The sequence below is a fragment of the Pan paniscus genome, chromosome 17 (assembly GCF_029289425.2).
Source record: "Pan paniscus chromosome 17, NHGRI_mPanPan1-v2.0_pri, whole genome shotgun sequence".
Classification (NCBI taxonomy): domain Eukaryota; kingdom Metazoa; phylum Chordata; class Mammalia; order Primates; family Hominidae; genus Pan; species Pan paniscus.
The window spans coordinates 34,858,224-34,870,283 of NC_073266.2; the positions used below are offsets into that span (position 1 = coordinate 34,858,224).

General features: G+C 43.3%; 1 protein-coding gene and 1 non-coding gene across 30 annotated transcripts in view; both read left to right on the forward strand.

The window, feature by feature from the left end:
• Positions 1 to 12,060, forward strand: part of DLGAP1 (DLG associated protein 1) — a 961,850-nt gene that overhangs the window by 875,215 nt on the left and 74,575 nt on the right. For 22 of the 29 annotated variants that reach the window (XM_034943985.2, XM_034943988.2, XM_034943990.2 and 19 more), the window contains one exon: positions 1,058 to 1,431. In XM_034943985.2, the coding sequence (XP_034799876.1) occupies positions 1,058 to 1,431 (374 nt within the window). The remainder of the gene's footprint in view (positions 1 to 1,057; positions 1,432 to 12,060) is intronic. The other 7 variants (XM_034943989.2, XM_034943991.2, XM_034943993.2 and 4 more) reach the window with 1 other exon arrangement.
• On the forward strand, positions 8,541 to 8,644 carry LOC112437817 (small nucleolar RNA U13). The gene has a single exon (XR_003026328.1). It is a non-coding gene; the product is annotated as a small nucleolar RNA U13 (small nucleolar RNA).

Consider the following 12,060-nt stretch of genomic DNA (forward strand, 5'->3'; position numbering starts at 1 on the left):
AGAGGGACAGAGAGAGAAAGGGAGGGAGGGAGGAGGGAAGGAAAGAAGGGAAGGAGGTGGGAAAACACAGAGGGACAGAGAGACAAAGGGAGGGAGGGAGGGAGGAGGGAAGGAAAGAAGGAAGGAAGGAAGGAAGGAAGGTCAGTCAGGCAGAAAGACAGAAAGGTGGGAAGTGGCCGGGCCCGGTGGCTCACGCTTGTAATCCCAGCACTTCTATGTGTCTGTCTATCAGGATATAGGCAACAGCTTCCTTTTCTGTCCTTTGAAAGGAGGCCTAAGGGAGAGGATCTCTTGAGCCCAGAGTTCAAGGCCAGCCTGGGCAACACAGAGAGACCTCCTCTCTATTTTTTAAAAATATTTTTACAGGAAGGAGGGAAAAAGGAAAAGCAGGGAGGAAGAAAGGAAAGAAGGAAGGAAGGAAGGAGGGAGGGAGGGAGGGAGGGAGGAGGGAGGAAAGAAGGAAGGGAGGAAAGAAGGAAGGAAGGAACTGGCTTCGATAAACAAGTTGCAGCAGCTACGATGGCGTGTGTACCCTTCTCCCCCAGACACCTCGTCCTTGTTATTAGGATCAGAACACGCATCCTCACAACCTCTTTGCCTTCCTTTTTTCTTTTTCCATGTTTATTATCAACCACTAAAATCTCTTCTAATGAGTTACTCTGTTTAATATTAGCTATATTTAGTTTTTTCCCTGAAGACAGAAACTCCCCTCACCTTCTCTATGTGCCTATACAATTTGTTGGCTGGGAAGGTTTCGACAGAGGGCTAATCGTGTCTAGTTTATGTTGATTCATATTAATTTCCATTTTAGAAACTTCCATTTCAGAGATTGATATTTCCCGGTGTTTTTCTCCCTCAGTTTTGTGGAGGTGTCACCTCAGAGGAGACCCAAACCACCTCCGGAGAGCAGGGGTCTCAGCCTGTCAATGGAACTTGTTTTCCTGTTAAATGTCTCAGTGTGTTTCATGTGCCGTAATTTCCAATGGCTGTCAGTTACAATATCAGAAATTAAAACCCACGCAGAAATCACAGTGTCTTTGTTTTCACTGTCTTCCAGTGTCATCTTGCATTACAACATATAAGAAGACACCACCTCCAGTCCCACCCAGAACTACCACGAAACCTTTCATTTCTATCACAGCCCAGAGTAGCACAGAGTCAGCCCAGGATGCCTACATGGACGGACAGGGCCAGCGAGGAGATATTATCAGCCAGTCTGGACTCAGCAACTCCACCGAGAGCCTGGACAGTATGAAGGCTCTGACAGCCGCCATCGAAGCTGCAAACGCCCAGATCCATGGCCCTGCCAGTCAACACATGGGCAATAACACTGCCACCGTCACCACCACGACTACCATAGCCACTGTCACCACGGAGGACAGGAAGAAGGACCACTTTAAGAAAAATCGATGCCTGTCTATCGGGATACAGGTAACAGCCTCCCTTTCTATCCTTTGAAATAGGAACTTAAAACTACGGAATGTAACACTTTTTGTTTCCCCGGAAGATTTGGTTTCTTGCCGCTTGGAATCATAGATCTATGCATAGGACCAGATTTTCAAGTGATTGGCTGTGGACTCCGTATACTGTTAAATGTGACCAAGATTATGAAAGTATTTTCTTTTCTTTTCTTTTTTTTTTTCATGGTGAGAAGATTTTTTATTTGAAATATAGTCTGAGCAACATGAGTGTAGCCAAGAGGAGTAGGGGCTGGCCTGCCTGGGGCAGCAGCCTCTCAAATGGCACGAGAGCAGTACAAATATTCCAATGTCTGTGTGCCCCAACCCCACCTGTCAGGAAAGGCAGAACAGCAGAACAAAGACCCACCCACAGCGCCTTCTCAAGGGGTCTAGTTCTTGGTGCCTGCCTGCCTTTGCCTTACTTCCTGCTCTGCCCAGGTTCCAAACAGAGGTGTGCAGCAGAGGTTTCTCCCACCCCACCCACAGAGACATGATAAGCCGGTGTGACAATTAGTTCTCAGGACTATTTTGAGGGAAAAGAATCAGAGAAGACAGGGAGGAGGGGCAAGGTGATCAAGGGCCCTCACCAAACCAGACTAGGCAGAGCTCTCCCAGAGGGACTGTGTCAGCACCCCTCATTTCCCTCCTTCTCAGGATCTAAAGGCAGGAAGGAGAGCTGGTGTCTGCAGGAAAACAGGGCTCTGAGGAGCGCCCTGGCTGAAGGCAGCAAGCGGGAACCTCCCAGAAGAGCACAGCCGCTGTGGGGTTCAAGCCTAGTTGACAGCATTGGGGTTGGGCCACATAAGCAGCCTGGGGTTGGAAGGACACAGACAGGAGATGGGGTACCAAGAAGCAGCAAAAAGCCGTAAATAACAGAAGCAAATTCAGAGCTGTGAGGGTCCCGGCCGACCCCACATTTCCTGGGGCTGGGGGATACCCAGCACTGGCAGCTCAGGGCAGACGCTACTGCAGGGTACAACCGGCCACACTCACCCCGGGGGCAGAGCCTTTTATTTTCCACGGTCCGCACAGCAGGTGGAAGACGCTTCGGCACCACCCCTGACCATGCACACTGCAAAGTCTCCGGTCACACTTGAGGGGATGGTGCGTGGCTGTCCTGGTCCTGAGAGGCCTGTGGTTGACTGTGATCATTGTGGCCACCGTCGTCCTCAGGGGCCGGGCCCAGCAATCTCCTCGCCTCTGGGTCAGCCGACAAAGGCTCACCGGCACATTCTTCCAGTCCATTCTCTCTAGTCTCCATGGGCACCTCCTCCCCGGAGCCCTCCTCTGGCTCTGCCACCTCCACTGCCATCTCCGCTGCCGCCGCCTCCTCTTCCTCCTCCTCCTCCTGGTCTCTCACCTTGTGGACAATGAAGAGGTGGCGGCTGAGGGAGCTGGCAGAGGTGTAGCACAAACCACAGAGGAGACATTGGGCTGTGGAGCTGTCCACCTGGTGCTTAGGTATGTGGCTCTGAAATTCGAGCCCCGAGTCTGTGGCAAAACTACATTTCGCGCACTGAAAAAGGGACTTGTGCCTTTTGGTGGAAGAGACAGTTGCGCCATTGCTGGTGCCTGGAGCATCCCCCACTCCACTGACTGGTCTTTTCAGATGGTTCACCTGAGGGGAATGTCCACCCGGAGGTTTGACTTTGGACGTCTGGCTCAAATCAGGGTTTCTGAAAGTATTTTCTTTGTAGACATTATTAGCAGCTATTATTTTTGTTCTCTAAATTGAATGTGTGACTCAAACTGCAGGATAATTCAAAGAACATGAACACAATCAAACATGAGGTGCTTTTAATTCCTAACACACATTTCTATTTTTAGAAAAGAGAGTGAACTTGCAGGAATAGCCGGGGTCATCGAGCCACATAACAGTATGTTCAACACTATTGAATGACCATATGAGAACAAAAATGTGAATCACTTCCCATAGATGTGGGAGTGAAGGCGAGCAAGACCAAAGTGACTGACAGTGTGGAAAGCAGTAACACACATCACAGCATCATGAGGAAAGAATGTGCACTAGTTTCAGCCTAATCAAGCATTTCATGAAAATGGTAGAAAACTCAGTAGGCTTCTCAGTTCAGTTCACTGTTTTTCTGCTTTTCAAAGATAAGATCAAACTGATTCCACCTTGTTTCTTTTACATCTGTTTAGCTTGGGTTACCCTGCTAAAAATGTTCTTCTATCAAAGAAGAAAAATCATCCTCTCTCTCCATTTTTGCTGTGCTATATCAGTCTGCGGGTACCCTTTGAATAATAACTTCTCAATTTGCTGTTGAATAAATCCATCCACATTGAACCCACTCTAAGGCTAATTTAAAAGCCAGGCGTGGCCAGGCACAGTAGCTCATGCCTGTAATCCCAGCACTTTGGGAGGCCAAGGCGGGTGGGTCACCTGAGGTCGGGAGTTCGAGACTAGCCTGACCAACATGGAGAAACTCCGTCTTTACTAAAAATACAAAATTAGCTGGGCGTGGTGGCGCATGCCTGTGATCCCAGCTACTTGGGAGACTGAGGCAGGAGAATCCCTTGAACCCGATAGATGGAGGTTGCGGTGAGCCGAGATCATGACATTGCACACAAGTCGGGGCAACAAGAGCAAAACTCCATCTCAAAAAAAAAGACCGTTTTAACTATTTTTACACGTACAGTTCAGTGGCACTAAGGACATTCACATTGTTGTGTGACCATCACTGTATTGTGTGTGTTTAGTGGTGATGATGCACCCACCAAACTATAACCTCCACAGGGAGCTAGATTTTTTAAAACAGTTTCAGAATAATAATAATTATTATTATTTTCACCCAGTAGGATGGAACTAGACTTAAATCCACATATAACATTGGGGAGAAAAGTTTTTACTTGAGACATTATCTCATGTCTTAAATAGTTGGATATTTTAGTGAATAAAAAAATTGTTCTCATTCTTCCTCAAATCATTGTACACTGCTATATAAATTATAGCAAAGTACTGAGTACTTTATGTGACTCTCATTTAACTCATCCAACGACCTTATGGCGTAGGTGTTAGGATCATCTCTGCCCTACAGATGAGAGCACAGAGAGGTTGGAAAACTTGCCCAAGGTCACCTGCTTTTTGTTGACAGAGCCAAGATTGTACCTAGTGTCTAACATGATCACATTATACGACTTCTTTGATGGAGAATAATAAGAAAAAAAAATGGCCGGGTGCGGTGGCTCAGGCCTGTAATCCCAGCGCTTTGGGAGGCTGAGGTGGGCAGATCACGAGGTCAAGAGATCGACACCATCCTGGCCAACATGGTGAAACCCCATCTCTACTAAAAATACAAAAATTAGCTGGGTGTGGTGGCACACGCCTGTAGTCCCAGCTACTTGGGAGGCTGAGGCAGGAGAATCACTTGAACCCAGGAGGCAGAGGTTGCAGTGAGCCAAGGTTGTGCCACTGCACTCCAGCCTGGCGACACAGTAAGACTCCATCTCAAAAAAAAAAAAAAAAAATTAAAGACGCAAACTATTCATTGAATTTCGTTATACAGAAATCAAATTTAAATGCAAGTTCCCAAAATATGTCACACTAGGATCTTGGACTTCCTTCCATGCTTTCTCTCTTAGGGCCAGAGTTTCCAATCCTTTACCAAAACTTTACATTTAATTCATACCCAATAGCTAATACTACAACTACTTACTTTATAACCTCTGTGAACTTAGATCAATTACTTAATATTTCTGTATCTCAGATTCTTCATCTGGAAAATGAGAATAATAATAGTCCTTATTTCATATGGTACATTTTGGGTATGGTAAAAATTAATTGATAAAATATATGTAAGGCCATAAGCACAGTGCCAGGCATAAGTGTTCAACAATTATTAGATTTAGTTGTTATAATTAATATTGTCCTTTAAAATTATAATTAGCTAAATATGCTGAACTAAATATGCCATGGACTTTCTCAATTATTGTTTTTTTGGACAGAGATCTCATATCCTGCAACTTCTTTTACAATTTTGAAAGCCACTTTTTAAATTTAAGTAGATTACCCTAGATACAATACATAAAAGGGGCCATTTGCCAATATTTGGAGCTAAGAGTAAAAAATCACAGAGATAAATTTATATACAATGACTAAAGCTTAGAAGATGCTAATACTTGATGCAAATGAGCTGGCGGTTCTAGGACCAGTGGGGATGAGGCTTGGACCAGGCAGAGAACAATGTTCTCCATTCTTGTTCTGATGAACCCTGCTTCTTTTCTGTCTCCTCTTTTTCATGCATTGAGTATCGTGCTTCTTCAGGGAAATAACTACCATGTGTCTTCTGAACAAATTTCATTGGATAGTTTTATACCACCGCATAGTGGAAGACACAACATCCTACTTTGGCTGACATCCTAAGCGTTTTTAATTTACAAAAGTGTAGTCATATGGAATTGGTTAAAATCTCATCCAGGAAAACACAGACCAGGCTCACTTCTTAAACAGAGACAGTTTAATACACAAAATTGGTTACACAGGTATGGGAAGACTGAGAGAGCAATGAAAGGAACAAGAAGGAAAAGGTGGGGTTACCAGAAGTTTAGGAGCTCAGAAGAAAGGCCTGGGGTAGCCTGTGCTCAGACTGTGAGGTGGCAGGGTCAGGTGGTGCTGGGACTTCAGAGTGGTGCAGAGCAGCTGGTGCATGGGCTGTTGAAAGGAGCTGAAGGGCCAGGCACGGTGGCGCACCCCTGTAATCCCAGCACTTTGGGAGGCCGAGGTGGGTGGATCACCTGAGGTGAGGAGTTTGAGACCAACCTGGCCAACATGGTGAAACCCCATCTCTACTAAATAAAAAAATTAGCTGGGTGTGGTGGTGCATGCCTGTAATCTCACCTACTTAGGAGGCTGAGGCAGAAGAATCACTTGAACCTGGGAGACAGAGGTTGCAGTGAGCCGAGATTGTGCCATTGCACTCCAGCCTGGGCAACAAGAGTGAAACGCCGTCTCAAGAAAATAAAAAGGCCGGGCGTAGTGGCTCACGCCTGTAATCCCAGCACTTTGGGAGGCCTAGGTGGGCGGATCACGAGGTCAGGAGATTGAAACCATCCTGGCTAACATGGTGAAACCCCATCTCTACTAAAGATACAAAAAATTAGCCAGGCGTGGTGGCGGGCACCTGTAGTCCCAGCTACTCGGGAGGCTGAGGCAGGAGAATGGCGTGAACCCGGGAGGTGGAGCTTGCAGTGAGCCAAGATTGTGCCACTGCACTCCAGCCTGGGCGACAGAGCCAGACTCCGTCTCAAAATAAATAAATAAAATAAAATAAAGAGGCACATTATCTTGGATTCATAATTTATTGACTTAAAATAGTAAAGGAACACTAAGGAGATAGTTTCAAAACATTTAAGCCTTGAAGACTTTATTTTGATGTCCTCGAAGTCAGCATCAGTGTTTATTTGGAAAGAGATTTTTGGAGGGACCTCTCTCCAGTCAAAACTAATGAACCTTACGGAGATCATTTTAATGAATTCCAAAAAGAAGAAATAATCAGTCATGTTTGCCAACCATGATGCATTAAAATTAGAAATTAACGCTAAACAGATAACAAAATCTAACCATTTGAAAATGTTAAAACATCTAAATAACATTTGGATTACGGAAGGAATTCAAGATTATTTTGAAATAAATGACAGCAGGAATCCTATAAATCACCACTATGGGCTGTGGCCATAGTTATGACCTAAGAAAAAGTTCTAGCCCTATGTTCTTTCATAATTAAGGAAGAAATATTACAATATAAAGTAAACACTCAATTTACAAAGCTAGAAAAAGAACAACAGATTCAAAAGAAGGAATTACTAATGATGAAAGTATAGATAAATGCATTAGAAAACAAAACAGAGCAATGGCAATAACAAGTAAAGTGGAATTGATAAACCAAAATTGGTTATTTGAAAATACTAAATAAATAGACAAGTCTGATTGAGAGAGGGAAAATAGAAATCAACAATATCAGGAATGAGAATAGTATATGACCTTTTGAAAAACTATAAAAGATTCTTGTGACAGCTTAATGTTGGCAAATTTTAAAGTCAAAATAATATAGACACTCATGTATATTACTAATACCGATGCAAGAGGGAGTATTAAATCTGGGGAAAGAGGTCAGGCTCAGTGGCTCACGCCTGTAATCCCAGCACTTTGGGAAGCTAAGGTGGGTAGATGGCTTGAGCCAGGGAATTCAAGACCAGCTTAAGCAACATAACGAGACCTTGTCTCTACAAAAAGTAGAAAAAATTAGTCGTGTGTGCTGGCACATACCTGAGTGCCAGCTACTTGGGAGGCTGAGGCGGGAGGATCACTTGAGACCAGGAGGTCACAGTGGCAGTAAGCCATGATTTTGCCACAGCACTCCAGCTTGGATGACAGAAACCCTCTCTCTAAAAAATAAATAAACAAATAAAATAAAAACCTGGAGGAAGAAATCTTATAACCATAGAATACGGTGCAAAAAAAGTAAAGAAAAAAAAACCTTTCACAAATGTTACGGACTTGGATCATTTTAACAGGAAAGGTTTTCTCAACATTCATGAAGCAAATAATTCCTGTGTTATTTAAAGCATCTAATATTACAAGAAAAGATCAAGATTCTTTTTTTTTTTTTGAGATGGAGTTTTGCTCTTGTCACCCAGGCTGGAGTGCGGTGGTGTGATCTAGGCTCACTGTAACTTCCATCTCCTTGGTTCAAGCAATTCTCCTGCCTCAGTCTCCTGAGTAGCTGGGACTACATCCACGCGCTACCACGCCCGGCTAATTTTTGTATTTTTAGTAGAGACGGGGTTTCACCATGTTGGCTAGGCTGGTCTCAAACTCCTGACCTCAGGTGATCTGCCCGTCTCGGCTTCCCAAAGTGCTGGGATTACAGGTGTGAACCACTGCGCCAAGATTCTTAATATATTTTAATCAAATAAGCATAACTCTAATACCTAAATTTGAAAGAACACAAGAAAAAATAATTATAGAATAACATGCTTACAAAAATACATGTAAAAATTCTTACCAAATTTGAGAATTAATCAAAGTGTATATATATTTTTAAAAATGATATACCTTTACTGATCTTTTTGTGATTCCTCAGCATGATGATTGGGTCTTCACACAAAAGTTTAAGATGTGCCTCCCTCACATCTTATTATAATGTCAGCATATTTCCTGTCTGAAGTAAGAAAAATGAAATTAAAATAATATACTATTACCAAGTAGTGTATGTCACAGAAATCCAAAGTTATTTTAGCCTTTGGGGGGAAAAATATGGTATCAGATAGATAGTAAAAAGTATTGCATTTGGTAAAAATCAGAAGCCATTCCAAGTATCAACATGATAAAAAGCATTTATAAGAAACCAAACTAAAGGCCAGGTGTAGTGGCTCACACCTGTAATCCCAGTACTTTGGGAGGCTGAAGTGGGTGGATCACTTGAGATCAGGAGTTTGAGACCAGCCTGGCCAGCATGGCAAAATCCCGTCTCTACTAAAAATACAAAAATTAGCCAGGCATGATGGCACATGCCTGTAGTCCCAGCTACTCGGGAGGCTAAGGCAGGAGAATCACTTGAACCTGGGGGGTGGAGGTTGCTTAGTGAGCTTAGATTGCGCCACTGCACTCCAGCCTGGGCAACAGAGTGAGACTCTGTCTCAGAAACAAACAAACAAATAAATAAAAGAAACCAAACTAAACTTCTGCTTAAAGACGAAATGCTAGAGATATTCCAGAGTCAGAAGTCAAGTAAGGATGAATATTTTCTTAGGCTTATTCAGTGTTGTTTGCCTTTACTGGCCAAGACACAAAGCAAGAAATGAACTGTAAATATTTCAAAACAAAGCAAAATTGCTTTTATTCGTAGATAATATACATGTCCACCTTTAAAATTCTAGCGGAAACCGGGAGGCTGATGTGGGAGAATCGCTTGAATCCCGGAGGGGTAGGTTGCGGTGAACCGAGATCGCGCCATTGCACTCCAGCCTGGGCAACAAGAGCAAAACTCCGTCTCAAAAAAAAAAAAAAAAAAAAAAAAACCTAGAAGAAACCACTGAAAATCCATTAGAATTCAGCAACGTGAAAGAATATAATATAAATACAGAGGAATCAATAACTTATCTATATATTATCAATACACAAAATATAAAGGTACAAAAATAACCCATTCACAATAGTAACAAAAACTATAAAACAACACAATTGAGCTTCAGAAATAATATGTAACTCCTATTTGAAAACAATATAAAAACTTACCTTACATAAAATATAAGACCTACAGGCGGCCGGGAACATTGGCTCACGCCTGTAATCCCAGCACTTTGGGAGGCCGAGGCAGGCGGATCACGAGGTCAAGAGATCCAGACCATCCTGGCCAACATGATGAAACCCAGTCTCTACTAAAAAATACAAAAATTAGCTGGGCGTGGTGGTGCGCGCCTGTCGTCCCAGCGTCTCGGGAGGCTGAGGCAGGAGAATTGCTTGAACCCCCGAGGCGGAGGTTGCAGTGGGCCGAGACTGCGCCACTGCACTCCAGCCTGGCGACAGAGCAAGACTCTGTCAAAAAAAAAAAAAAAAAAGAAAGAAAAAATAAAAGAAAAAAAAAAGAGCCGGGCGTGGTTGAGCGCACCTGTAGTCGCAGCTACTCGGGAGACTCAGGCAGGGAGAATCGCTTGAACCCGGGAGGCGGAGGTTGCAGTGAGCCGAAATCACGCCACTGCACTCCAGCCTGGGCGACAGAGTGAGAGTCCCAAGACTCCGTCTGAAAATAAATAAATAAGTAAATAACCTCCATGCATGGTCATGCACACCTGTGTCTCAACTACTCAGGGGGCTTAGGCAGGAGGATCACATGAGCCCAGGAGTCTTGGGCTGTAGTGCACTATAGTGATGGGGTGTCCACAGTAAGTTCAGCATCAGTATGGTGACCTGCCAGGGGCAGGGGACCATCAGTTTGCCTAAGGAGGGGTGAACTGGCTCAGGTCAGAAAAGGAGCAGGTCAAAATTGCCGTGCTGATCACTAATGGGATCGACTTTGTGAATAGCCACTGTACTGTAGCCTGGGCAACATAGCAAGATCTCGTCCAGCAAATAAATAAATAAAATATAATACTGTAATAAATGGAAAATTATTTACTATTCCTACACAGGAATACTACATAGTAAAAAGACAACAATTTCTTGAAAATTAATACAAATATTTAAAGAAATTCCAATAAAAATTCCAATATGATTTTTATCACTTGGTGGAGGCTAACAGGACGAGCTTGACAATATGATGTTAAAGTTTACTTAGAAGTTAATACTCCAAAATAACCTAGAGATTTTTGTTTTGTTCTGTTTTTAAATTACCTTTTTTTTTTTTTTTTTTTTTTGAGACACTGTCTTGCTCTGTCACTCAGGCTGGAGTGCAGTGGCATGATCATGGCTCACTGCAGCCTCCACCTCTCAGGCTCAAGCAATCCTCCTTCAGCCTCCTGAGTAGCTGGGAGTACAGGCGCATGCCACTATGCCCAGCTATTTTTTTTCTTATTTTTTGTAGAGACAGGGTCTTGCTATGTTGCCCAGGCTGGTTTTTAACTCTTGGGCTCAAGCGATCCTCTCACCTCGGCCTCCCAAAATGCTAGGATTACAGGCATGAGCCACCTCACCTAGCCTCATTATACTTTTTGAAAAAAGAACTACAGGAGGAGACTTGCCATAGAAAATATCAAGATTGATTATAAAATTATATTAGGAAAGGCCAGACATGCAACCAGCACTTTGAGAGGCTGAGGCGGGCAGATCAGCTGAGGTTGGGAGTTCAAGACCAGCCTGGCCAATGTAGCGAAACCCCGTCTCTACTAAAAATACAAAAATTAGCCAGGCATGGTGGCACACACCTATAATGCCAGCTACTTGGGAGGCTGAGGCAGGAGAATCACTTGAACCCGGGAGGTGGAGGTTGCACTGAGCCAAGATCGTACCACTGCACTCTAACCTGGGCAACAGAGTGAAACTCCATCTCAAAAAAAAAAAAAATTATATTTAGGAAAAAGGAGACGGAAGGTCAATAAGCCCAGCAGATCAATAGGCCAGAAACAGGTCTTTATATGTATGTCACTTAATGACAGGGATACACCTGGGAAAATGTGTTATTAGGTGATTTCGTCATTGTGTGAACATCATAGAAGGTACTTACACAAACCTAGGAGGTAGAGCATACTACCCACTTAGGCTATATAGTATGGCCCATTGCTCCTAGGCTATAAACCTGTACAGCATATGACTATGCAGAACACTGTAGGCCATTATAACATAATGGTAAGTATTTGTGTATCTAACCATAGAAAAGGTACAGTAAAAATACAGTACAAAAGATACAGAATGGTACTTCTGCACAGGACAGTTCCATTATAATCTTATGATCACTATTGTATATGTGCTTTATCGTTAACAGAAATGTCACTATGTGTGTCATGACTGTATACGGGAATGCCTATATGAGAATGTATGGGAAAATATATGTGAGTAAAGTTTGGTATCAGATAAAGCTGGCATCTCAAATAAAAAGGGCGAATTAGTTAATAAACGGAGCCAGATCCATTCATAACCCAAGGGAGG